General features: G+C 46.4%; 2 protein-coding genes across 3 annotated transcripts in view; one reads left to right on the forward strand and one right to left on the reverse strand.

Moving 5' to 3' along the window:
- VANGL1 (VANGL planar cell polarity protein 1) overlaps positions 1 to 13,055 on the forward strand; it is a 40,176-nt gene extending 27,121 nt beyond the window's left edge. Inside the window, exons 5-9 of one of the 2 annotated variants that reach the window (XM_065742121.1) lie at positions 2,229 to 2,362; positions 5,364 to 5,405; positions 5,701 to 5,833; positions 7,824 to 8,058; positions 9,006 to 13,055. In XM_065742121.1, the coding sequence (XP_065598193.1) occupies positions 2,229 to 2,362; positions 5,364 to 5,405; positions 5,701 to 5,833; positions 7,824 to 8,058; positions 9,006 to 9,266 (805 nt within the window). In that variant the 3' untranslated portion in view covers positions 9,267 to 13,055. The remainder of the gene's footprint in view (positions 1 to 2,228; positions 2,363 to 5,363; positions 5,406 to 5,700; positions 5,834 to 7,823; positions 8,059 to 9,005) is intronic. The other variant, XM_065742120.1, reaches the window with a different exon arrangement.
- An 8,883-nt stretch (positions 13,056 to 21,938) lies between these two features.
- Positions 21,939 to 26,993, reverse strand: part of CASQ2 (calsequestrin 2) — a 28,756-nt gene continuing 23,701 nt past the window's right edge. Inside the window, exons 8-11 of the mRNA XM_065742126.1 lie at positions 26,733 to 26,787; positions 25,757 to 25,857; positions 25,350 to 25,424; positions 21,939 to 22,608 (exon numbers count right to left, since the gene is read on the reverse strand). Coding sequence (XP_065598198.1) covers positions 22,402 to 22,608; positions 25,350 to 25,424; positions 25,757 to 25,857; positions 26,733 to 26,787 — 438 coding nt within the window. The 3' untranslated portion in view covers positions 21,939 to 22,401. The remainder of the gene's footprint in view (positions 22,609 to 25,349; positions 25,425 to 25,756; positions 25,858 to 26,732; positions 26,788 to 26,993) is intronic.

Here is a 26,993-nt window from a genome sequence, read left to right on the forward strand (position 1 = left end):
TTGCTGTGTCAGGGATGACCGCATCGCTTGCAGAGCTGCTTGCTGCTCTGCAGTTCCCACCTGCAGCAGGGTGAGGTTTCCCCTTGATGTGGGTGAAAAGGTTGAGCAATGCTGCCCAGGAGGCTCTGATTCAGCCTTCCCCTCACCCTGGCTAATTATGGTCACCCTTCTAATTTTCTTGTCCACAGCACCTTCTCTTTAATTCTACTTTTCTTTTTTAAAAGAGAGTTTGAAGAGTCCCAGTCCAGATGTCCTCCTCACCTGGTATGCCTGTGATCGATTGCACGGGAGCCAGAGATTTCCTGAAGAGAAGTTTAGGAAACTGAACAGTAGAATATAATGGGGCTTTAATTTTCGGGGTAGCGATGTCAGAGTATTGCAGTGTAACAGCTTGATTGTGTTTGGATTTTGTATGCACATGTGCCAGTGAATCAGAGGGGTAGGTAAGTCACTGGGGGTAGGAACAGTTGGTATCGTGATAACAGTTTCTGAGAGGTTCAGGGAAAATGTGTATGGCTTAAAGTGCATCGTTCTCTCCTGTGCCCCAGAAAAGCTGGATGGCCAGTGGAGCACCTCCCGAACATTGCTGCTGATGTCCCAGTGTTGTCTGAAACCCCTGTGTGCACACTGCCAGGGTATAACTGTTAACTGTTTTTATCTTCTTGTTTCCAAATATTACATTTTGAGACAAAACTCATCAAGTTTCACCTTTCTTTCTGGGAAGCAGAGGTGGAAAAACTCTGTAATGTTTGAGTGCAGGCAGAAGGGGAGATATCATGTGGCAGCAGCATATTCCTTTTATAAGATTTTGTTTTTGAGCTGCAACAAATGTACAGTAGGAACTGGGAGTTTGGCAGGGAGAAATAAACTGACTGTGGGCGTGGGCTGTGCATCTGTAGGTCTTTGTTAAAGAAAAATTATTTCCCTGATGAAACAGTGGCTTTTACTCGGTAGCCGAGTGCTTAAATGAAATTGCTTTTAACAAACCTGATGCGATATTTAGAACAGATATCTGAAGAATAAAGCTCCCAAAGGATGCTGTAGTTGGATGCAAAACACCCCACCGCACTGTTCTGAAGATGGTATTTGCTTTAAAACCTCAACTGATCATCTTAAAAGTATACAGCTAACAAAACAGGTGATGCTGTACCATAACAGTAAACGAGGAAGGTACACACTGAACAAGTCTGGATTTGTTCGTCTTCCCCAGCATCTTATAGATGGACTGCATCTCAACTTCATTTGCTGATGGGTGCGAGGTGGCCAGCAAGATGGTGAGGGTGACAGAGGCAGTGTGTGAGTGTTTGAATTACTGGGGTGTGATGTAGAAGTTAATATTAGCACGAGGCATGGGAAAATTAAATTGCTCCTCTGGGAGCACACATTGAATCAGTGGCAGTGATGAGAATTGAATGTAGGTCTTAATTTGTTCACGTCTGTTTTCCCACGTTACTATTCTTACATGGGTTTTTTTTTTCCTGTGTTGTAATATGTGAGAGTTCTTGGTTGATTTCCTTATGACAGGCTTTGTTGGTAAGTGTGATCTTTACAAATCACTGCCAACAAATATGTTGGCAGTTCCCCTGTAGTTTTTGTGGGTTCCAAATGAAATGAAGCGTGATACTGCCTCGATTCTGTCCCTTGCTTGGGATTTAATAGGCACTACTGGAATAATTCATTCTCGGGCAGCTGAGCTCCTAAGGCAACGATCTTATCATGCTGCGAAAGCTGGAAAGATTGGGCTCTTGTCAGAGCTCGGATGGAGGAGATCTGAGAAGCTGCAAGGTGCGGCTGAAAATGACTCAAATGGAAAAGCATCTGCACTGAGCTGGTCCCTCTGTGTAGGCTGGCCATGAAAAGCCAGCAGGATGTGCTGATCCCCGGCATGGGAATGCTGTCCTGCTTTGGGGGAGCTGAGCTGTCTGTGTTTTGCTGTGCTGCAGGTAGCCTGGCACATTATTGATGCTCTTCTCTTGCTCAGGGTTTTCTTATTTTCCTCCTGCTGAGGCATGAGAAGAGATATTTCAAGCATCTCAGACAGGATTTTAGATCCTAAGGAGATCCCCAGTGTTTAATATTCTGTGTTGCACAATGTCGTAGGTGTGACAGCCTTGTTCTAAATAACATGGCTATTTCTTCTTCCAGAAAACTTTTATTTTCAAAGGGAATAAAAGACCTTATTGCTTTCTGTGAGTTTATCTTCTGTTCTTCTGTTCTTTTTCCTCTAGTATCCAACGAGCTGCACTGGTGGTTCTGGAAAATTACTACAGAGATTTCCCTGTCTACAACCCAACATTGTTAACAGCCTCCAAATCCCGTGCTGCCAAGCACATGGCTGGCCTGAAAGTCTACAATGTTGATGGTAGGTGAGGTGAAATGTAGTCTCTGAGAATGGGTGGGATAGGGAGGGGCTGCGATGGCCTTATGCTTTATGCATGCATTCTCACCTTTTTGCTTTGCCAAATCCTTGTCTCTTGCTGGAATTTTTCCTAACAGTGCTGGAACTGCTGGTTCCAGATGATTTTACAGATGTGTTTAGCCCACAGAAAGGCTTTTGTCTTTGCCAGGTGAAAACAGCCAAGTTTTGGGTCAGGCTTAATGATGACGTAGCGTGATAGTGTTTCTTGGCACCTCTGCTTGTTTTGGGCAGCCTCTGCTATTTGTTACCCTTGGGTCATCTCCTTGGTTGTGCTAGTACAATAAACTCAACTTTTAACCTAGATCTGTTCCCCAGTCATTCACTGCACAGCTGCCTTCAGGAAAATTGAGGAGGTTCATACCAATGAGGAGGGGAGCAACTGTGAAAGCATCAGCTGACAGGGAACTAAGTGTTTGTCAGGCTTGCAGCCTTAGCAGTAAATTAGCTGTACCTGCTTGGCTGTGCTTCCAAGTTATCGTGATGCTCAGCAGTTTGTGGGAAAATGCCAAGACAGATAACTATCCCCATGGAGCTTTACTGTTCTGCAAACCTGTTTCAGGCTCTTGGGCTTTAGGATATGTGTGGGAGGATGGCTGAGTGGATCCACGTGGGCACTCAAAGCAGTGAAAACTGGACTTAAATCATTTGGCACTCTGAAGCTCTACCAGTAAAAGCTAGGCTTGATAAGCAGGGTGTGCCAAACCATGTGAGCCTCCATAAAAGTGTACGTTTCTTTGATGGAAGAGCTTTGATGGATGTTGCATGGGGCAGCTTCTTCAGTGAGGCATGGCTGAAACCTCACGACAAGATGTGGTAAGCCTTGTGTATAAATAAGCTTGTATTGAAAGGCTTTGAGAGCAGGAAGGAACGGAAAGGACTTATCTGGGCAAGGTGGCTTTGTGTGTGCCATAGCAACTGAAATATGAACATAAGTCAATGCAGCCATGTGTCTTGAGGTTTTTCATTTGCCTTAACAAGGCCCTAGTGCCATTTTTTTATTTCATTTTTCAAATTTTTGTATTTTTGGGAGCTCTAGAAGTTTCAAAGCCTTATTCTCAGTCTTACCCCAAACCGGATGCATTACTTCAGAGTCTGTAAAATCAATTGCAGGTTTAATATACTTACAATGAAATCTCTCATTTCTGGCAGAGGTGAAAGTAAGCAGGAGAGGGGCGGAGGGGCAGGCTTTCTTCTTCTGCACCCTCTGCTTCCTGGAGTGAAGAAGCTTGCAGTTGAGAAAGAATTAATTCACTAAGAGAGAAGGAAGCCAACTTGCTCTGCACTTTTCTAGGAGTGAGATCTTGCATTCCAGTTGCTCATTCTCAGCGAGGCCCTGTGTATGTAAAATGGGGGCTGCCAGATCCCAAGGTGTCTGTCCACTGTTCAAACCATGCTGCAGGACAAGCTGTTCCAGTTACCAGTTTGCTTCTGATGCAGCATCTCTTCAAGAAGTGGCAGTGTGTTTGATCCTGCAGCAGCTACTGGGGTGTCCCAAGCTTGGAGGAAAATCTGTCAGTCCAGTGGCATTAGAAGTTTTTTGAGCTAGCAGCTCCTGAAGTAGTTGAAAGAGAAGGAACCAGAAATGAGCTCCAGATATGACTGGCCAGGCCTTTTTAGTGGCAAGCAAGTGAGCCTGGTAGGGCCTAAAAACTTGCACTTTCATTCTGGGGCAGTACAGGATCCCTGGGCTGTTCCTTGTGCAACACTTCTGCCTTTGCAGATGTGGAAATCTCAGGCTTAGAGGCATATTCTTCAGAAGCATTCCCATCCACTTTACAAAGAGGAGTGTAGTTCTGGCTGCAGCTTGCCTTGGCATCTTGACAGTCTTTTACACCCTCTGTGTGAAAAAACAGTAACGCTATTAAGCAGCTTAATTTGTTGGCAGCTTTTGTATTTGATGCTGTAGCAGCCAGGAAGGAAAAAACATCTTGCTGTAATCTTATACAGAGTGGGGAGACTCACCTTTAAAACCTGGATTTCCATCACCAGGCATAGTCACAGAGGCTTGTAATAATTCTAACCCAAATTTGGGAGCCAGTGTCTCCCTGAAGTATTGTTCTCCATTTCAAGTCTGTGAAACAAAGTCTGAAGTGTTCAGACTCTTAAGGAGCCATCTGTTTGAATATTGGGCCTTCCTACTGTTGAGCTTCAGGCTTGTCTTGGAAACGAGTTTGTGATTTTTAGGAAAAATAAATAAAAGCTGCCTTAACATAAGCAGAATAATTTAAGCATGTCTGAACAATTTATGGGCCTTTGTTGCTGCCAGGTAAGAGCAGTTGGAGAAACAGCACTTGGTGGTTTGGAGGCTGTCTTAGGCTTCCCATTTTTATCATCTGTTGGGTAGAAGAGTTGGTAAGCTCTTCAGGGGTAACATTTTCTCCCTTTCTACTGCATCTCTGCCCAAACAGACAGAGCTGGGATCTTCCTAGGACTTTCCTGCACTGTAGGGTCACTAGTTAAGGTCTTGTAAACTCCTCTTTCATTTGCTGGGGTGGTACAGAGCGGATCATAGAATCATAGAATCACCAAGGTTAGGAAAGACCTAAAAGATCACCAACCATTCACCTATCACCAATAGCTCCTACTAAACCATGAAAAATCATGGCTTCCCTGTTCCTGTAGCTGAGCAGAATCTGTTAACAGCAGTAGAAGCTCTAATAGCAGATGCTGCTCTGGAGCTGCTGTGCACATAGACCCCAGCCTAACCTGTTGCACAGCTGTTGCTCAGAAAGCATCTACCCTACTGCAAACCTTGGTGCTTTGTCTGAAGGTGGTCCTGCTGTCTCTGCATCCTGCTCCTGCTTTTCTTCCCCATGTGTAACTGCCTGGACTTTGGTTTTCATTCATCCATATCCATGTCTCTTGATGTTCTTGTTTGTCTTTCTCCTCAACTCCATGCTTCTGTTCTCACGCTGTCTTGTTGCTGAAATGTGGGGCATTCCAGCTGCCCTTGCTGTCAAACTGAAAAGACATATAATGATGGATGGTAAGTTGCATCCCTTGGCATGCGTATCTTACCTGCCTTTGTGCAAGATCCCAACTAACTTCCCTTTTTAAAGTCGTCCTTGGAGCTGGGAAGAAAGCTCCTCTCTAAGCATGTGCTGTCCGACGGGGTTTCTACAGAGCTCATGAGGTCTGGGGAAAGGATTTATAGCCCCAGCTGTTTAGATGGGAATGGGGCAGAGCTGCGGCGCACCTGTGGCAGATGCTTTGGGGTGCTGCTCTTTCCCAGCTCCCTTCTGTGACAGTAATGCCCGCCTTCTTGTCTCTTCTTGCGGAAGGCCCAGGGAACAACGCCTCGGGGCAGTCCCGTGCCATGATTGCAGCCGCAGCCCGCCGCAGGGACTCCAGCCACAACGAGCTCTACTATGAAGAGGCTGACCATGAGCGCAGAGTTAAAAAGCGTCGTGCAAGGTAAAGGTGTCCTTTGTGCAGGATTGATCCTCAGTGCTGATCAGCTGATGCTGAACCACTCTTTAGAGGCTCAGTCATGATAGGCTTGCTGAGCCTGTTGAGAGGGAGGGATTTTTGATGAAGGGCTGGGGGGCAGCTGTAAATCTGTCACAGTACATGAACATATGAAACCCAGATGCGCAAGAGACAGTGACAGATTGCAACTGGAGTTATCTGAAGAAAATACAGAAGCAGAGCTTGTGTATATTGTGCCAGATAAGCTAATGTGATGTCACAGATTAGGGAACAGTCCAGTGCTTGACAAATCCATAGTTATTTGCTGTAGGAAATCCCATTATTTCCCCCGTTCTCAGGCTTGTCATCTCGGTTCAAGTAATCCAAGGGCAGAGCTGGTGGAACAGTTGGTGTTGCCTTTTCATAGGGAAGGAAAGAATACCTTTTTATAAGCAGCTAGAAGGGGCAGTTTGTCTGTCTTAAAAACAAGTTGGGGAGGAAAGGTGTGACCAGAACTGCCTTTGTTTTATTTTGGAAATAAATAGGTGTTTTCTGCCAGTAGCACTTGGGCTGCAGAGTTAACATTTTGCTGAGGTGACCCCAGAGAGTTTGTGCCTCAATTTGCTCGAGAGTCTAATTATTATTTGTAGTTAGCACACCTAACGTTTTGAGGGGAGCTGTGTACAGACAGGCACCCTTGTGTTTGGAAGGAATGTGCCATAACTGGATGGAGCTGGCTTGTGTCGTTTTATTTTGACAGTTTATATTTCATTGGGAAAATGCTGGCACGGTGTCTCCCTAGCCTGATTTGGTCTGACCTGTGCTCCATAGCTGCTGTTGGTCAGGCTCTCTTCCAGCCATGGGGTAATAGGACCTTAAATTTTCCTTTCCATGAAGTATAGCATCCTACTGTGTGTATATCTCTCTTTCTTGATGAGGCTGGTTAGAGCAGCTGCTTAGTCAGAGGAGAACTATCCGTCACTAGAAGAGCATGCCAGATGTTATAAAGAAGGAAGGACAGAGCTGCAAAAAAAGGACACAAAGAGATTAGAAACTGATTTCCACTGTTCCCCGAGTCAAATTAAACAAAAACTTACAGGGGTCAGGGCTTCTTATGCTGTTCTTTATATACAACCTGAATGCAGCATTCTGTACCACTGCTTGTTCTGAGGCAGCTTCTAGCTTTAATATACACTGGGTAATGCCATAAAAGTCACAGTAATTGGTGACTTGAGTGTGAAATGAGTCCTGTCTGGAGAGGCAAAATCATTTTGTCGGGTGGCTCTTGTTATTGTTGCTTTTTCCCCATTGACTGCAGCGTAGTCCCTGACTTGTTAAATTCTGTTAGGCTTGCAAGTGTCGTTTAGCATGTTTGCCATTTTATGGTGCATTCTTGGTGTTTGCTCACCTGTGCCAACACAAGAATGGTTTGCAAATCTTTGGCTGCAGCGTTAGGAGGCTGGATGGGGACCTTGTCATTGTTCAGTGGAGAGTTACAGGGCAGTGATCCAGAAATGTGAGGTCTGCTCCCAGTTGGTGTAAATCAGAGCAGACCACAGCTGGTGAGCAATGTGTCACAGCACTCTATGTCCTGGGTCATGCTAGTTTATAGCCAACCTCTTCGTGACATCAAGCTGCTGCGCTGTATGCTGGAACTGCCATTGTCAAAGATATGCCTTAAACACAAGGGCAGATGTGTCTTGTTCAAGTCATGTAACTAATGTTTATGCTGTGTTGGCAGAATATGACATTCAGGCTTTTAAAGTCTTAATCCTAGTTTATGGCCCTCGGCTTCTGGATGGCTTGAGCAAGGAAGGGAGAGATGCTGTCTACCTCACAGATCGTCAGCGGAGTTAATTCTCTGTAACTTGTATGGCATGCAGTGAGTCAGGGGTAGAGACAGGAACCAGAGCTTGTAAATCCTGACTCCTAGGCTCCGTCTTAACTACAAGCCCATCCTGTTGTGACTCTTGCTGTCCTGGTTTTCTTTCCGCAGGCTTGTGGTTGCAGTAGAGGAGGCTTTCACTCATATCAAACGCCTCCAGGCAGAGGAACAGCAGAAAGCACCAGGAGAGATGATGGACTCTCGAGAAGCAGCCCAGGCAATTTTCCCCTCCATGGCAAGAGCTCTGCAGAAGTACCTTCGCACCACCCGCCAGCAGCAGTACCACAGCATGGAGAGCATCCTGCAACACTTGTCCTTCTGCATCACCAATAACATGACACCAAAGGTAATGCGCTCTTCAGCCCTAGTGTAGGAAGAGAGAAATAAAGGGGGCAGTACATCTGTGTGTGCAGGGCGGGGAATTGCTGGGGAAAGTGAGTGGAGGTTTTATAGCTGCTCTGTAATGCAATCAGCGCTTGGTAGATTGCATCAGTTCTTAAAGGGAAGTGGTATTTCCTCTGAAGCACCTTTTTCTTTTTAGCCAAAAGTACCCATGAGATAATTAGCCATTTGTTCTGATATTCAGTTCAACACTGGAGTGAGTATCAAAGAAATGTCCAAGGCAGTGGCCCTGAGTCATGGGCAGTTTTCCCAGCTGGCTGACTGATGGAGATAGCAACTTGCAAAGGACGTTTTTCTTCTTTTTATCTCCTCCACTCTGCTGCATTTTGGACTGCTTCTAATTATAGCCTAAATCCCTGTCTGACAGTGTTTGTAACTCGTGGGCTGCTTGGTCAGATGTCAGTTTGTTGCTTCACACCCTGGCTGTTGAGCTACATACACGGAGGTGGGGGGGACTGAATGATGAGGGAGATGGGTCACGTGGTCCCTCAGTGTCTCCCCTCCCAACCTTTGCCTTCCCCCCCCCCCGGTAGCATCCTACAACCATCATTCTGGAGAATGCAACCCAAGGGCAGAAATGCAGCAATTCATTCTCAGGAAATTACCCAGGACTTGCTGTGCTCAGTGTGGAAATGCTGTGAAGAAACAGGTGGACCCTTTCACTGGGTTCCACGTGGGATCTCACTCAGAAGTGCAAGGGGATGGTTCTACTGCTGTTAAGATAGCAAAGCAGAGGGGAATGGATGTCTCCTGAAGCTGAAATAACTTCCTGCATTGCAAGCCAATGCTCACAGAGCTGTATATAGAGATAGAAAGAGAGAGAGCGTCAAAGCAGACAAGAGTCACAGGGCTGCCGTTTCCCTGGTGTTAATGTGTTCATTTTCTCACTAGGCATTCCTGGAGCGTTACCTCAGCCCCGGCCCAACCCTCCAGTACGACAGGGATCGCTGGTTCTCCAAGCAGTGGACGCTCGTTAGCGAGGAAGCAGTCACGAGCGGGTTGCAAGACGGAATTGTTTTTGTCCTCAAGTGCTTGGACTTCAGCCTTGTTGCTAATGTGAAGAAAATTCCCTTCATCAAACTCTCGGAAGAGTTCATAGACCCTAAATCTCATAAATTTGTCCTTCGCTTACAGTCCGAGACTTCAGTCTAGGGGATTTTGAGGGTGGGTTGTGTAGAGTTTTTTTTTCTCAATATCGTGCTTTTGGGTTTAATTTTCCCAATGCTGACTGAAACTGGCAGATGATGGACCAGTAATATTTGACCATCTGCACTTTATTTGGAAAGGGGTGGAGGGAGCTGGGATATCTTATCTAGAAAGGAATATCTTAAGAGGCGACAGGGTGACTGGGCTTGGTTAGCTCAGCCTTGGAGACAGAACAGATTTTTTTTTTTCCCCCTTTCCAGGCATATTGTAAATCTCACGCTCTCGTTCTCTGCACAATTGCAAAGTCTGTATTTCTGTTGGAATGCTGCCTTACACCCTGTGTGTGTGTGCGCTTTTCTGTCCATGCCTTTGCTACCTGCATCTCTCTGAGGACAGGCTGCTAACCTCTCTGCTACAGAAGTCTGCTTATACAGAGTGAACTTACAGTTTCTTTTCATTTGGGAAGGGGAGAGTGTGAGAGGTTTCCTTCTGTCAGCTACATAATCATAAGACTGAAGATCTGTTTGTTTTCTTTTCCTACTCTCCGTGTGTCCTCTTATCAGTGCTGGACCTGTGTGAACATAGTGGGATGGTTTTGCCATCTGTTCCTGTCTCTGTGAAGTTGCTTGTCTGACCTGGATCGGCCCATCTTGCTGCTTTTCCAAATTCCTTTTAGCAGTGCTTGTTAGAGGAACAGTTCTGCATGCCACAGCTCCCTTTTCTCTCAGTATTCTGTCCCTCCTGCTTGTACCTCTCCTTTGCCAGGCACTCCAAAGCTCCCCAGTCTGCTTTCCAAACGTGTTTCTCTAGCCCCAGTGCCCTCGAGGTCTGCCTTACCGTTTCTTCTTCTCACACCTGCGGGGGCTGCACATTTGCACAGGGTGGGTAAGTAGCTGGCTCCTTCTCAGACGCATCACAGACACTGCTACGTCTGCAGCCCTGCAGAGGGGAAGAAGAAAGCACACAGGAATGTATCCCTCAATATCCAAGGGCTTCAGTGTGTCTGGAAGACAGTCAGGCAAAAGCACTTCCCTCCTCGAGGAGGGGAGCCAGGGAAGGGCTGGCTCTACTGCCTCCTCTTGCTTTGAAGAACTGCTGTGATCTTGAAATGCTGCAGCGTGTCCTTCCCCACCTTCAGCTCTAGCTGGGAGATATCAAACTGCCTGAATACTGAAAACCTGCCTACCGTTCTTGGCCTTTTTCTGCTGCAGGGGTCTCTCCTCCATTCTTAGTGCCAGGGTAGCCTGCTGCTTCTCTGCTCTTGTGAGAGATGCTTAGCTCTTAAAGCTGCAGTTTTGTCTTGAAAGCCTTCTTTGCCCATCAGTGTGTAATGTCTGTGTTGTCTGAGTTTTGAGGGGCTTTGAAAGGTTCCTTTGTAAGATGAGGCTGTCTGGATGCTGGCACTGAGCACTGTGTGACTCCAGAGCTATCACTGGGCCTGGCAGTGGCCTGTCTTTGGACAGGCCCCTCCTGGAGGCCCTGCTCTGTGGTGACAGATGCAAGTGGAAATGCTGGAGTCATCCTGCCCAGTGTTTTGCCATGCCAAGATCAGCGTCTAGCATGAGCCAACCTGCCTTCCACATAGATCTGTCACTGCGAAGGGCCCTGTTGATGAGGTGCACCCAATGCCTTTTACTGCTTTATCTTCCATGAGGGGGCCCTTTTGCCTTCCCCAAACCTTCCTTGGGCTCCATTGTCAGTCCATTGGGCAGCTTCCCTGCTCTAGCAGAGATAGTTGAGAAGGAGCCACACGTCCAGCAGCACCAGTTAGTCCTCTTGGGGTCAAGGGAGCTACCAGTCACCCAAATGCCCTGATGAAGGAGGTGGAGATTCTTCCAGACAAGTATCATCTGTCTCTGCAGCCTCCTGCTGCTGGCAGCTTTCATCTGAATGTGTAACACTCACCTCCGTCCTGTGGTCTCCATGTGATGTGGTTGTGAAGAAACAAAATGTGCATGATAGGACTAAGCCTATCTATGCCCCTTAAAGGATGAGAAGTAGGTAGTTTTCCTTGCCTGAGTTTGTTTCTAGCTCAGACTTTCTTGCAGTCTGTGTCTGTACAGGGATTTTCTTTTTGCTGACTGTGGCCTTTGCAGTATTTTAGTTTTGAAGAAACACAGATTTATTCCCTCCATAAGAACAAAACAAAAAAAAGGTGGTGGAGCATGTAGTATCTCACATGCATCTCTCCTAAAGATGTATATGTTTGGCTTTTACGGTGTGTGTTGCCAGCCGGGGCAGGAGAGACTAGGAGTAGTTTGAATACTATGAAGCACTTCTGCCTATGGCTGAACAGGCTTGGATGTGTGCAGCCAGAGAGAGAACCACCGTGCTGGGGGCTTGGGTGTGCCCCATGCATGGGAGCACCTTGGTTTGGGCACCGCTCCATAAAACCTTCCTTTCCCAGGATTTCCTCTCCCCAGTGAATGACTTGTCTGACAGTATCTGCTCAGGAAACTCATGTCTTAATCCTTAGTTGCATTGAATCTTTAAACACATGGAAAGACGGATGGAAGCACTGTGCGCTCACTCTAGGTCTGCTTCCTAATCTGTGCTTCCTTCTCTGCTGTTTGTAGGGCCTGCTCCTGCTTTAAACACCCTTCCTAGCGTCGAGGTGAATGCTTTGCTTGATGAAGCCTGAAGCAGGGAGCTTCACCTCTCAAACAGTCTGCTTACTGCAGAGTTGTAACCTGTTTGGGGCTGTAGACTGGCTATAAGGGAACCTGAACTCCTGGGTATTCCCAGTGTTGTTTTTTTTTAATGATTGTTTTTATTCCTATGGCTCTGTTTGGGGGCTTATTTCCCCTTCCCATGCGAAATCAAGGGACCACAATCATATCTACCTCACTGGGGTGTTGTGAGGCTGTACTTCAATGCATCACGTAGTGCTTTGAAATCCACATATGAATCTGTGGAGCCTGTAGGAACTCAGGCTCTTTGTAAAAATCCTAAGCAGTGAGAGCAGACTGGTTTGTTTAATTCTGTTTATAGCCAGCTAATGAGTAAGAATTGAGTCACAGGGAACAAAGCTCTGATCCAAATCCTGCAGTCCTTACTTCTGGAAGGCTTGCCAAGAGCCGAGCGTAAATAGGGTTTATACGGTTTGCCAGCCAAGCACAGGCTGCTTCTCTCCCAATGCCTTCTATTCTCCACCATCTCTTTGTGCATCCTTCTCCCTCCTGTCTCCCAAGACTGTAGGCTCATACCTAACCGGAGGTGATTTTGTAGAAATGAGTGGTTTTTGAGATAACCCTCTTCATGGTGAAGCTGAACATGTGCTCCTCAGAGGAGGACCTTATGCTGCACCGTTCAGTAGAGCGCTGTGTTGTCCCTCTCCTCTTTTCCATGTGTGATTCTCAAGTATGCTGCTCAGACAGTTTAAAGACTCATACTTGTTACAGCCTAAATCCAAAATCATGCTGAGATCTTCCAAAACCAGATGCAACAAAGACCTTCAGCTGCTTCAAGGCAGATGGAAATGACTGTGGGTTTCCACAAAGTCTGACTTTTTTTATGGCTGTAGAGTGGGAAGATAGGATTTCTTGCAGCTTTTAGGAACACAAGGGTAGTAGACCTTGGCACCCACACACCCTGCAAGGAGCAGAGTAGCTGCTGAGGGTGTACAGTGCATGGAAGAGTTGCAGAGAGCAGGGTCAACTCCAGAGTATACCTGCATTGGGGTTGTGCTTGGCTCTTTCAAGGCATAAAGAGAAATCCACTCTGGAGTGGCATCTTGGAGACAGATTTCAGCTTTTCCTGTGGTGTTCTACTACCTCTGAAGTCTTCCTGCCAGCAGATCCACCCCACTATTGAGCTCTTTGCTGAGGAAAAATAAATACCAGGTGGATACAAGGTGCTGGCCTATGGTTGGAGCCTGAGACAGTTTGGGGTAAGATTCAAGTCTGGGGGAGAGTTGAACAAATTGCAGCCCACAAAGAGCTTTTTCCCTTTTGCTTTGGGATGCTCCACACAAAGTGTAGGGATTTCATGTTTCCAAGCATGCCAAAAGCTGTGGAGAAGCAGTTTTCAAACTGGCCATGCAAAAGTAGCTTGGAAAAGTCTCGTTTGAGATGCTTTTGTTCCAACACTTGTTAGTGAAGAAACTGGAAAGATCTATACTATGCAAAATGTGGAAACCTACTCAGGCCAATTTCATCTTGTTCACAGAAACTTTCTAAATCTCCTCTTTTTTAAAGGGTAAATGAAAAACCTTGCAGTCTTTTGGGAAATGCTGCCCCAGGCCCTGCTCAACTCTGCCCTGCCATCCGGGAGGTGTTTTGAGGTGTTTGTACAGATGTTTGTTTTCTCATTCAGCTTTTGTGTGGATGTGCTTCTCCTTTTGTGGGTGTATGCATTATATGTGTCTAAAGCCTCAAGCCAGGCTTGGTTCAGTGTTTGAGTTGTGAAGAAGGAAGCATCCTTGGGATCAAACTGTTTGGATATATTTTTTTTAATATATAATCTGTTCTCCTGAAAGAGAAGGCTTCCTTTGAGCCTTTAAGTCTCCTTTAGGAACATGCATCCTTCTGTGCTGGATGCTGCTGCCTTGGATGGATGGTGACCAAAAGTTGCTGTTTCCAACCACTGGTGTGGATCTCATCGAGTTTACTCCAGGTGGGTCCCCCCAGCACCAGTTTATCTGCCTGCCTGCCTGCTTCCGTCCAAGAGGCTGTGTGTGCTGATCCATGTGGTGCAGTGCAGCCCCATGGGCAGTACATGGTGCTGGGGTGTGCTCTACCCTGCAGCAGCTTCCCTCGGCAGCTTCCACCAGTGCTGACTGGGCTTGGGAGCACCTCCTGCCTGCAAACAGGGATGCTGTGGCTCGCTGCCCATGCAGACCTGACTGTGAAGGGATCTTACACTCTTCTGTGCCTGTTTCTTTGATTCAGCATTGTGTCTTGGGGTGGGGGGGGAGCCAGCTCTCTTCCCACACCCTTTTTGATCACTGTGTAATACTCTTTTTCTATACGTACTGTGTATAGTAAGATGGGTTTTCCCAAGGTTTTCTAATTAACAGACACTAACCAGCATTTCTTCCCCTCCTCCCACTCCTTTTTGCACATGTGACTTTAACTGCAATGGTACATGATCTTTCTGTTTTTTCTAATCATGGACTTAAGTAAGCAAATTCCTGGTGTCTGTGACATTAATGCACTGTGGGTCTCGTCTAGTAAGTTGTTCTGTTCCAAGCTGGGTTCTCTTCAGTTATAGCTGGATGGGTTTTTGTTGTTTTTAAACTGAAACATAAAACCGTTTTACACTTTGCATATTTTGTACAGTAAAATTCTGGAAATAAACTGAAACCAGATTTGATTGTCCCACTCCTTCCTCTTATCTTTTCAGACAAAACAAAAAAAGAAGGAAGGAAAGGAAGAAAAGGGGGCTCTGGCTTCCAGGCATTATGAAGCTGTGGCTGGGAGGGGCCCTGCAAACATGTGGGTTAACCTTCTTGAGGCTGCCTTGTGTCACCTTCCTTTCAAACCTCTCTGATCCACCCTGCCATAGTAAAATGCAAACTCATTTATCACTCTTGAAATGAGGCTGGTAGGTGACTGCTTTGAACACCTGAAATCTCCAACGATGGAGAGCAAATACAGCTGGTAAGGGTGTGTGTGGTGGGGGGGCAGGGTTGGAACAGGTTTTTCTGCCTGCTGTATTCTTTGCTTCTTTGCTTACTTATTAGAAAGTGCAGGATTTGTGGCTGAATCCCTCATTAGAATCTAGTGGAGGAGTGTTGAGGCAAAGCCACCATGTTTCAGTGAATGTAAGCCTGCTCGATGGATGTGTGCTCTGCTAAAACTGACTTTCTGGGCTTCTTGCCCTGAAATCTCTGTAGAGGTGGCTGTTCCCATGGTGCTGAGTGCTTTGGAAGACCATACCTTGTAGGCCCTCGATACCTTGCTCTTTAGGATACCTTGAGCTTTAGGACAGCTCTGTCCATGGGCTCTCACCACTGTGCTCTTCAAAGCAGCTCTTCTCCATGGGCTGCTGGAAAAATCCACAGGAAGCTGTGGAGCGGTGAAAAACAGTGCAGCAGTTGTCGAGATAAGCATTAAAAATATAAACACTGGTCGAGAGAATTATCCCAATGAGTAATTCTGAGCTTTTGGGGGAGAGGAAGATGTTTGGGCTACCAACCAAAGCCCAGGAGGAAGCAGGAAGGGTGGGGTGTGCTGGGCGCTGCCTCCTGCCCTCCATTGATCTCTGCTTTTGATCCCTGTCCCTTCATCCTGCTGGTGGGGCCCAGCAATACTGTCCTTCCTGGGGCTGCCTGCACTTTCTCTGGGCAACCTGTTCCAGTGCCTCATCGCACTCTTGAGCAAAGGATTTCCTTCTAACATCTCATCTGAATCTCTCCTCTTTTAGTTTTGGACCGTTCCCCTTTGACCCATCGCTATGTGCTCTTATTGAAAAGTCCCGCTCTTCTTCAGACTGACCCAGCTTTCTCAGTCTGTCCTCACAGGGGAGGTACTCCAGCCCTCTGAGCATCCTCATGGCCTCCTCTGGAGCCTCTCCAATCCTTTCACGTCCTTCTTGCGCTGTCAGTTATGCTTTCTCTCTCAATGTGGGTTGTGGAAGCTGAGGGAAGAAACAGGCTTTGCCAGAGGGACCAGTTCCCCTGGCTTTCGCCTAGAGCTCAAGTATCTGAATCATAAGGGGCTGTGGTGTGAAGCTCAGCAGAAATTAGAGCTGAGGGTGCCACTTTGGGTTGGCCAAGTCTTTCACTGGAATCACAAGGGTCCTTGAGGTGTGAGGGAGCCTCAGGCGGTGTTGGAGCAAGTGCTGCCCACACAAACAGGTTCTGCACATTCAGCTGCCCCTACCCTAGATGTAAACCCTGGGGAGGTGTGTGGGGGGACAGAGCTGAGGCCTCCCAGAGGAAGCCAGGGTGGCCAGGTAGGCCCCGAGCTCTGGGCAACGGGGTGGTACTGGAGGAGCAGGGTCTCTATTGTGTGTGCTGCAACAGCATGTGGGACAGGAAGGTGTGGAGGGAGTTGTCCAAGCGGTGCTCTTTGTTTTGTCTTTCAGCACCGCTCCTGAGTTGATGTTGGACTGGGATGGTGGTGGGCTGAGGTTACAGTCCTGTCTGGCCTGATAGATAATCCAGGGGTCCAGGGGTGCCTGTCCTTTTTTTGTGTGAGTGCCTGTGTGCTGCAGAGACCAGGTGGAGCTAGGGGTGGTTTGCTGTAGTGATTGTGTATGCATAAATCACTGCCTATGAACAAGGTTACCCTGGTTACTTTGAAATGCTGTTAAACATTTTACAGCCCTGTTGCTAGCTTTTACCAGAGAGTACCTCCAGCAGAAACAAAACTGTTTTTCAGTTTCTCCCCATTTCCCTGTGCCCTTCCAAGATGAAGCTGGAGAAGCCTCCTTTTTCCACACTGGTGTTTATACAGGAGTCTGTAATCAGGTTGGAGCCCACTGCAAAACTGCCAGCTGCCTCCAAAACCTAGAGCTGATCATTCTTCTCCCCACAAATTGAGGAGCTGAATGGGTGATGGAGGTCATTTGTGCATGACTTGGCTTGATAACAAATAGTTCAGGGAAGCTGTGCTGCCTCTTGTAGCCTGTGGTCCTGCCTGTGTGAGGAGCAGAGAGGTTCTGCACTGGTGGGACCAAGGCCAAGACAAAGGGGGCAATTGATCTCTGGGAGATGTGTGGGCAGCTTTAGGAGAGAAAGAAGGGAGATAACGTGTATGAATATTTAGGATAGCTCAACATGGCCACCATGCTATGTATCAGAATACAGGAGAAAGAGTAAAACCTCAAGAGAAACAATAACACAAGGAGGAGGCAGTGCAAAGTTGGTGGAAGAGACCTCAGAGGGCAGGATGTGTTCTTTCTCTCTAGCATCCTTAGGAACATGAAGGTGCAAAGGTTTCAAAAAGGGACACCATAGATTGCTCTAGACGTGAGGCCTGCCTGTAAATTGTAACACTTTGTGCCTGATTTTCCGTAGGTGAAAATAAGTCTTCCAAACATTTTGCAGTCCTTTTTTTTTTTTTTTCAAACATTCAAAAAGATTATATGAATAATAGCTCCATAAAAGTTGGAGCAAAGGGACTTCTTGATAAAATACAGTTGATTCAGTCTCTATGGAAGTTTTAAGAGACACTCAGAGCTTTTAGCTTTTGGACTTCCCTTTAGAACAAGTCAGATGCAATGAGCATGCTTTGAAATGGGCAACGAAAAAGAACTGATTGTATCTGCACCACAGATGTGAAACAGATCTGTAAATCTTTTAGCTTCTATTTGGTAAAAGCTCATTCTTGAGCACTCATAATAGCAGATCCTACGGCTGATTATAATTTCGCTTTGTAAGTAGTTGGGAAAAACTGGCTTAGTAATTCAGTAACTAGACTGGGAAGCATTTCAAATTCCTTCAGCGATTTCATTCTGCAGGGGCTAAAATGGTCTTCAAACGCTTGGTTGCTTCCGTCACTCAGTAACTCCTTTTCCTTTGTCACTAGCAGGAGTGGGCTTTGACACATTGGTTGGAATTTCAGAGCAAAATCCCACACCAGGCCAATCCCAGTGGTCATGAGATTTTATTCAGTTTTATTTCTTCTTGTGTTACTTGTTTCACAGGTGGACAGGTTCTCCTCTCAGCCCAAGCAGAGCAGCAAATTGCCCATGGCCATGGTTTGAGACATTTGCCACCCATAACCAATGAAGGGTGCAGTCAGGATGGCTGCTGCTCTTCTTGGGTAGGTGGCTTGCTTTCTGGCTGCTGCTGAAGTATGGGATAACTGCTCTGGCAAAGCTCAGTTTGTTTAACCCTTATTTCTTGTGGCTGAGGCTTTGCCACCTCCCTGGTGCTCAGGCAGAGTAGAAGAATAATTTTTATCTATTCATTTATTTAACAGTTTAGCACCTTTTAGACCTGGCAAGGGTTGTTCCTCTGGATCTGGGTTGGCCTAGGTTGGATGTCTGGGGTGCCACACCAGGTGTGTGGAACTGAAGCATAGGCAGGAGATGTGCAGCACAGTTGGTACCACGTTTTTGGTCTCAAATAGGGCTCAGTCCTGCTGGCACAGCCAGGTTAACCCAGGATTGTTGCCCTTCCTTGGTACTTTGTTGTCTGTTGGTACTTTGTGGTCCGTCCCTCCTCAGGTCCCCAAATGCAGGCATCAGTGTGCGACTGGCCCTATATGGGGCTTCCCTGAAGTTTTACTGAGGCGAGAGAGATCCAGATGTTAACCTGCCTAGTTTTCATAGGACTGCAAGACTTCAGCAGCCAGGAATTGATGTTCCTGTCTAATTAATTGTTTAATTAATTGGGAATAAAAGACAATGTTTTTCATCTGGCCCTGGTAATGAATCCCTGAATCATTTCTTACGTGTGACAGATGCAGAGAAGCAGCTAATATCTACTTCTTCAGGATGGGAAACAGCTGAGGTGTCTGAATTGACAGCATGGGAGACCACCCTTTTTCTCAGAAGCACCAGCAGAACTGCTGACTGAGAATATGAAATGCTCTGACTTCAGTATACTACCCTTGTCCTTTCCTTCAGAAACTGTTTCCCAAGGGATTGACGTTAGCTCAGATGTGGTTGTGGCTCACAGAGCTTTTCCAACAGCGTCCTCAGCTCTGCTGCAACTGCAGAAGCTTCCTCTTCTGTGCTTCTGTATGATACCCCTAATGTCTATTTTCACCAAAGTGGCAATCTGACATTCCAGCTAAATGGGTTTTAACGCACATGAAGATGATGAACTGTGTTTTGCACTCAAACCTGTCTGCAGAAACACTCAGTGTAATACACTGCACCTCCCAGTGCTATGGATGTAACTGAAAGCTGATGGAGGAGAGTAAGGTATGTAGGTGTGGGTATGGACCCACATCAGCAGTGTGTCAGGAAATTAAAACATTTCAGTGGTTTTATGTGGAGTTTCTCCCTCTTTCTCCTGCTGTAACCCACAATACACAGGTATCTTTCTTGTCCTTGGGAGGAAGACATTCAAATTCAAGCTGTCAGCTCTTTCACAAGGAGCTTTGACTTGTTCAGTCACTGTGAACCTGGGTGCTGTGGGTGAATGAGTGAGCCTTTGCTACCCACTGTTCTTCATTGCTGCAATCCTTCCCCTTCTGCAACACCTGTTAACTTGTGATGGGCTTATCTCAAAATAAGGGACTGGACACTTCTGGCTTTGTAAGTACAAGCTGAAAATACAAAGATCTCCTTTGTGGCCAAAGAGAACTAAAGGAAGCCACAATATGGGACTGAGGGAAGAGAGAATGGCAGTGCTCTTCAAGAACTGTGCTGGCCCCATTGAGGAATGGCAGCCATGTGATCAGCCCTTTCTCTCATAACTCAGGGAATTCTCCATCAGCCTATCAGCTGTACTGTGTGCTCAGCCTTTCTTGTATCTGTATATGGTCAAACACCACCTGTACACCTGAACACATCTGCGGTGCCATTTGCAGGCTCTATTTCTTCTGCTTAATTTATGTCTCTCATAACATATGGACAGAGGCATATCAGACTAGGAGGGTGTCTGGCCTGGGAGGAGAGTGGTAGTACATGGAGAGTATCCAGGCAGTTGGAGTGTCCAAGGGACAGTGCTGGTTGGAAAAGACAGTAGAGCAATTCATGTTTATCAGCAACAGCAATGACTGATCTGGGGCTGCAGAACTGCTGAGGAAGTTACCACGTGCAAGGTGAAATCTTACATTCTTTACTCCTGGAAATATCCCGAAGGTAAAGATAAGCAAGTAGTATTCTCAGGTGAACAACATAAGCAGTTTGTCCTGTATTCACAGACTAAGAGACTACTAAACTGCCAGTTCAGCCTGTTCTTGCTCTTTACTAATGTGTGTAAATGAGCCTTCGAGTTCAGTTTGTTCCCTCTCCCACACCCCCCCTAGCTAAAACAGCTGAAAAGGCAGAGCAGAAGGATAGCACTGAGCACCTTTTGGCTCTGGAGAGAGGACCTCCAGATTGACACACTGCATTTCAAGGTCTCCAACAGGTCCTTTGGGATGGGGCTGAGTTGCTCACTGCTATGAATGCCAGTATGAACACCCAGAAGGTCTCCCCAAACACACTTGGTTCAAGTTTTCCAGGAAGTGTTTATACATGAAAGAAGTCAGAAAGGGCTAACATAGGTAACACCTGACCTGAGGACTTAGCTGTCTGTCATTCTAATAGTACCTGAAAAGTGCTGGTTGAGTGTCAGATGCTCAGTGAGGGTCTAGCACGGCCTACAGTCACCTTCCATGTAGGCACAGCATTCATTCACAAAGATACATAGATTTCCAGCTGTGTGTTGTTCATGCTGGTGCATCCCACTAAGGGGACATGGCACACACAGATGTAGATCAGTACTTCAACCTTTTTGTACTAACAATTTCAAATTTCTATTTCAGCTCATGTATAGAGGGAAAGAGAGAGACAAAGAGACTGACCAACAGACAGGAGACAAAGAAATCTATAAAATCTTGCTTTGCAGCTCATCCAAGGAAGGAAGTAATGGTGTGTAAACCCTGTTTCTCATCAGACTGATTCGTTTTCATATTGTGAGCACTGAATCTCTTGTTCCTTGCATTATCATTTCCACTAACATCACTTATCCCTGACATAAGCCAGTTTCTTAAGAATGACCAGAACACTGTTTTTGACTGTTTCAGAAGAGGATATGTACACCTCACCTCTGCTACCAAGTCTGAATGACTGGAAAATATATTTATAAAGTATTTATAAAGATAAAGCATCTCCAAGCTCTCCATTCATTGCACTATTGTCAAACCTAATAAGCTAAGACAATTGAAATCTGCTGGTATGGCAAAGCAGGGAGACCTAACGCTGTTGAAGTGTCCTGCACATGGATGGAGAGGCACTCGCTGGGACTCAGTCACTGGCCCTTTGCCTCATGGCCCCCTTGGCTGCAAGCTGATGCCATGAGCTCCACCTCAGTCTGCAGTCAGAAGAGGCTTCTCACAGGCTACCATGGGACATCCAAGCCTCAAAGCAGGGAGCAAATTTGCAACTGAATATGTAGAAGCTGACCGACTTGAATGCTTTCATTGCTCATTGCTCAACTCACTTAATTTAGCATCTAGTATGGTTGGATGGATATGTTCCCTCCTAACACCTTGGTCATGGGAAAAGTCACTATGTGGAATTTTGGTTAAAAGTTGCCTAATGCTGAAAGGTCATGAGGAGTAGGAAGGCTTCAGGGTGAGCCCCTATGAAGGTTTCTATGGGCAGAAGTATGCTGTCTCACATTCACCACCTCAGCCCAGACCTTCCTGCAGATGTTTGGAACTGGCCTGAGGTCAACTCTGGTGTTTCCTCAAGATTAAGAGCCAACAGTTGGGCTCGGTGCTGTGATCTTCAGCCTCAAGAGTCTGGGCTCAGACCTGCCAAGAACTTCCAAGTTCAAGAACTTACAATCTGTGCAGTCTTACAATCATATAAGACCACCTGCACTTACTCTATTTTTTTGCTGGAAGAAATTGTGTCAGACAGGGACTGTGGTGCTGGGTTTTGTGTTCTCAGTCAGATACAAGTATAGTGTCATTTTATGGAATCACTAAAAATTAACTAGTGTTCCTGAAACTGTCTTTCCTCCCCCCCCCCCCCCCCCCCATACATTTTGCTGCTCCTAGCGTCTTAATGAGTAGCTATACATTCCCATAGCAGAACTTGCAGGATCCAGTGTTCTTGGCAGAGTAGCTGCAAAGGGCATTTTGTTTAATGAAAGGACTAAACTTTACAATGACCTTCCCTCTGTTTCGAGTGAGATTTGGTCTTTGGATGTACATGACGGGCCGATGAGCATGGAAAATAGAAACTGGCTCCCTGTGTCCCTCTGGCAGTGAGCATGCAGGTGCTTTCCTCCTGCACTGGGCACTGGGGCAGGTTCCCTACAGATTCCTATTGTCCTTCCTACAGAGGCATGATTTACAGCGGTGCTGGGCACCTGCCGGTGCCACCCACCACGGTGGCAGTCCTGGTGGCTCAGCACCTCTGAGAATCAGGCCAGGGGTCCCAGCAGGGGCAGGGGGAGCAGGGCAGGGGGGAAAGGAGGAGCAGGCGGTGCTTGCTGATGCTCAAACACAGGTCTTCTGATGAAGGGACCTGCCACAGGGGGAGGCTTCTTGACCTCCACAAGTCAAACTGTACAGAGTCACAGTTAGTCGTCATCATCATCATCGTCATCATCGTCATCATCATCATCATCGTCATCATCGTCGTCATCATCGTCATCATCATCGTCATCATCATCGTCATCGTCTTCAGTATTTATCTTCCCAGAGAGCACATCCTCTATCCAGTCCTCCAGCTCCTCAGCTGTGGGCAGGTCATCATCATCTCTGATCTCCATCCAGACACTGTCAGCCTGTGGGGACAGGTGACAGGGATTAGCCACCCTCAGTTATGCAGGAAGAGATTAGATTTGTTGCTAATGTGGTAAGGGCCAGACCACACGTGGGATGCAGGGTTGGAGGTGGCATTAGCTCTCTCCCTACTAAAGCATGTGGGCAGGAGCAGCCACAATACCACTCTACCCAAATTTTGGAACTACTGCACCCCCCACGGAATGCTATTAGTTCTGACTATGATAAGTAGGACTGCTTGATGTGTCTACAGAAGCATATGGTGCTGTTTGTTTGGTGTTTGGTGTGTGCCTGCTGCCCTATTCCTACACTACATTACTTCCATACACTGGAGAGGTGAGGGGGAGATTCAGTAACGAGGTGCTTTCTAAATCACTGTTAGAAGGTGCTGTCTAAATTGCAGCTATTAGGCAGAGACAGGAAACATAGCTTAGATTTGTCTCTCTGCTTTCCTATAGGCTCCTTGGGTAAATGCCTTGATAAGCTCTTTTTCCTTCTTTGTTTCCTCTCTGTGAAGCAAGATCAGCCTCCTGTTTCACAGAGGTGCTATGAGGTTCTCTCTTTCAGTGTTTGATTTTGCAGAAGCAAGAACTTTCCATATATTAGATGATAGCTACAAACACGCACCATTTCTTTCTCTGTCTGTGGTACTTAAATCTCTTTGCTGTATGGCTTCCTAAAAAGTCAGATCATATTTAGACTCATAGAGTCACAGAATAATTTGGGTTGAAAGAAATCTTAATGACCATCCAGTTCCAAAACCCTACCATGACCATCCACTAGCTCAGGCTGCCCAGGGCCCATCCAACCTGGCTTTGAACACCTATGTGGATGGGGCATCCACAGCTTCTCTGGGCAGCCTGTTCAGTGCCTCACTACCCCCATAGTGAAGAATTTCCTCCTTATGTTTAATTTAACCCAACCTCTTTCAGTTTAAAGTCATTACCCCTTGCTCCCTGCCAAAGAGTCTCTCCCCATCTTTCCTGTAGGCCCTCTTTAGGTATTGGAAGGCCTCAATGAAGTCTCCCAGAGCCTTTTCTTTAGGCTGAACAACCCCATGTCTTTCAGCCTCTCTTCACAGGAGAGGTGCTCCTGTCCTCCAAACATCCTTGTGGCTTCCTCTGGACTTATTCCAACAGGTCTATGTCTTTCTTGCGCTGTATATCTGCTACAGTATTTTTTTCCTAAAACACAAAAACTGTAACAAATAAGAAAAGGACCACAGAGAGGCAGGCAGGTCTTACTTCATGTAAATGAACCTGTTTCAGAGCACAGGACTGTTCACGTGGCAAAAAGGGAATCATCAAGATTAGGGTAAGGGGAGTAAGACCATCACACCTAGAGAAGATGTTGTGTAGAAGGAGCAGCAATGTTCTGAAGTGCATCATGATGCGGGTTCTGAGCTATAACAATGTGATGAGCCAGTGTGGGCCTCTGGGAGCTTTGTGTTGGTATTGGTAGTTTTTAGAGAAGTGATAGGGTCACAGAGGTTATGTCCACTGAAGCTATCAGGAGTGTTTATTTATACTCTGCTGTGTAAGCCCTACATTGTACCTGTTTAACTCCACTGAAAGCAGTGATGTAACACTGAAATAGCAGAATGAGATCAGTGTTTGTTTTAGATATCACCAGCTAACCTAGAACTTTCTTAAATCTCTCTCTTGAGGAACAAAAAACAGACTTAAGAGGAATTGAATACAAGCTGCAAATACTATAATCAACAACCCAAAGTATTTACTAAATCAAATCTAGATAATGTATAAGTTTTTATAGGTCTCTTAGTGACTGTTAGATAATAAGGCAAATGTTTCTACCTGATACTGCTTTGTATATAATTCTCTTGCTACTGACAGTCCTATTTTTATGAATGTCCATCGATAGCTGTTTAATGTTGCTTTGTCATGACTTAAACACCGCCAACCGCAACAAATATAATAGAGATACTGTGAGCTGTAATAAGGGCAAAAGACTGGAAGACTTGGGCTTGTTTCTAGCTTATCTGTTCCTCTCTCTCATAATTGTAGGTGACAGATGCCACCTTGGTCCCCTTCCCTTTTCTGCCTCTCTGCCTAGTGGTCTGACAAATGCTTCTCTAAAACACCTGACTCATCCAGCCAGCACTGCATCTGCTTTGGGCTGGGGGTGAGGCAAATGGCTCAGCCTAAGTACATCCTACACCAGTGCATGTAGCATGGGTAACAGGAGGAGCTGGAAGCCACTGTGTGTCAGGCAGACTATGACTTAACTGCCATTACTGACACATGGTAGGATCTCTCTTACGACTGGAGTTCTGCAGTGGATGGTTATAAGCTCTTCAGAAAATGTAGGCAAGAAAAAAGGGGCAATGGCTTGGTTCTCTGTGCTAGAGAATGTTTCAGTGTTGTTGAGCTTGTGGTCAAGCCTCTATGGTTAAGGATCAGGAGAAAAGCCAGCAAGGCTGACATCTTGGTGGGACTCCGTTATAGATTGCCTAACCAGGATGAAGAGACAGACAAGGCATTCTAGGAGCAGCTGGCAGGATTTGCACAATTGCCTACCCTTGTTCTCATGGGGTATTTTAACTTCCGTGATATATGTTGAAATGGTGAGGTCTTGATGCTTTTTTCCCAGAGGAAAAAGCCTGGTTTCCTTGCACTTAACAGAAATCTTGCCAGTGCCAGTATACCTACTTTCTGCTTTAGCTCCCATCATTTCAAGCATTATAATCATGGGATCATTGGATTTTCAGATGCATGCTACTCACATCTGTGACATTCACAATCCCAATCTGTGGTCTGAACAGGTCAATCTTGAAGGTCTTCTCCCAGTAAGTGATGAGCTGCAGAAACAAGAAGCAAAACTCAAACAAGGATCTTTGTAATATTCCTTTGCATAAATTCAGCTGAAAGGGTGGTGAGAAGAGTAACATGCATGGTAGAATGTGAAGAAATGGAAGAGAAACTCAATGCAAGCTTGGCCAATGCCCATGGCAAAGAGAAGTGATGTCTCTGGGGATGCTGCTGAAACATCACTCAAGTGAACAGCTCCTAGTGACAGCCCACAGTGCAGTGCCCCTTCCTTTGCATCCTGTGCACACACCCAGGTTATTCCTGCACTCTGCACCCACATCCACACCCCATCCAAGGAAGGAAACCAGCCCCTGCCACTCACCAGAGGAAAGTCGTCGGGGTCAATCCACACAATGCTCAGGTCAGGATTATCAGTGTTGTCCCTGGCAACCTGCTTCAGGATTTCCAGGAACTCAAAGCCGTCTGAAACGACAGAGGAACCTCTACAGCCCTCTCCTGCAAACCCCAGCCACTTTGGCTTGCGGGGTTTCTGACTTCCTTCACCCCGTATGAACACAGGAGTTGTTTATAATTCTCATTAAAATGCTGTCTCCCCGCTCTTTCTTCTGATAATAAGGCTTTTAATTTGGACCATCCTCTCCTGGTATTGAAATTAGTTACACATGAATTAATCCTTATAATCCCTCCATGGTGGGGAACAATGTAACTGTTTTCTTGTCGCGAGGGAGGAGACCAGCCCTTAAGAGGCCAAAGCTTTTCATCATGCTGATGGCATTGAGAATCACTGATTCCCTGGCTTTTCAGGAAGCTGTGCCCACGGTTTTCCCGCATGCATGTGACAGAACAAGCCCTCAGTACATTCTCAATTCACACAAGGCAGATTCGGAATTAGTGACAAATCTTTGTGCCCAAGCCCCAGCTTTCTTGCTGGCTATGGGAGAACATACGACCTGCCACACCAATTAAACCAGAGGTCTGTGCTAGGCACAGCTTTGGTGACAGCTGTGGCAAAGCCTGGGAGGTGATGGATTACTTCCAGGTGCCAAACTGGGGTAGAGATAACACCTGTTTTTCCAGCCAGGCATGTGCTTAAGTCCAGCCTGTGTAGGATGGTCTGTCCAAGGCAGAGCTTTGAGACCACTGGCAGAGAAGAGTGAGGGTGGTCGCAGGGGCTTGTGTTAGCAAGAATGAAAACCCCAGTGCTGAGGATCAAGGGGGGGTTGCAACAAAGCAGATAGGAAGGAGGGGATGAGAAGGGGCAATTCTGGGGAGTGAGGAGGGGACCTACACCTTCTTGAAGGATGAAGAGTCATGCAGAGAAGAAGACGGTCTCCTACCTGGGTCGTCCTCTTCAGCAAAGGCCACAATATGGATTCCTTCCATGTCATCCTCCTGCAAATAGTGAAACAGTTTTTGATTGGCCAGAGAGAGAGGACAGTCTGGGTGGTTGCTGGAGATGAGGAGTGCTGGGATACCTTTGAAAATGCAGCAGTTTCCAAGAGGAGATTAGCTGAGGCACTACCAAGACACCAGAAATGGAAGCTGAAGTAAGACTGAGTTGTGGAGGTAGCAGGAACCAGCATTGCTGAAATACTCAG

This window comes from Cyrtonyx montezumae, unplaced genomic scaffold (genome assembly GCF_038088225.1).
Source record: "Cyrtonyx montezumae isolate F1298 unplaced genomic scaffold, pur_monq_1.0 scaffold_3, whole genome shotgun sequence".
Lineage (NCBI taxonomy): Eukaryota > Metazoa > Chordata > Aves > Galliformes > Odontophoridae > Cyrtonyx > Cyrtonyx montezumae.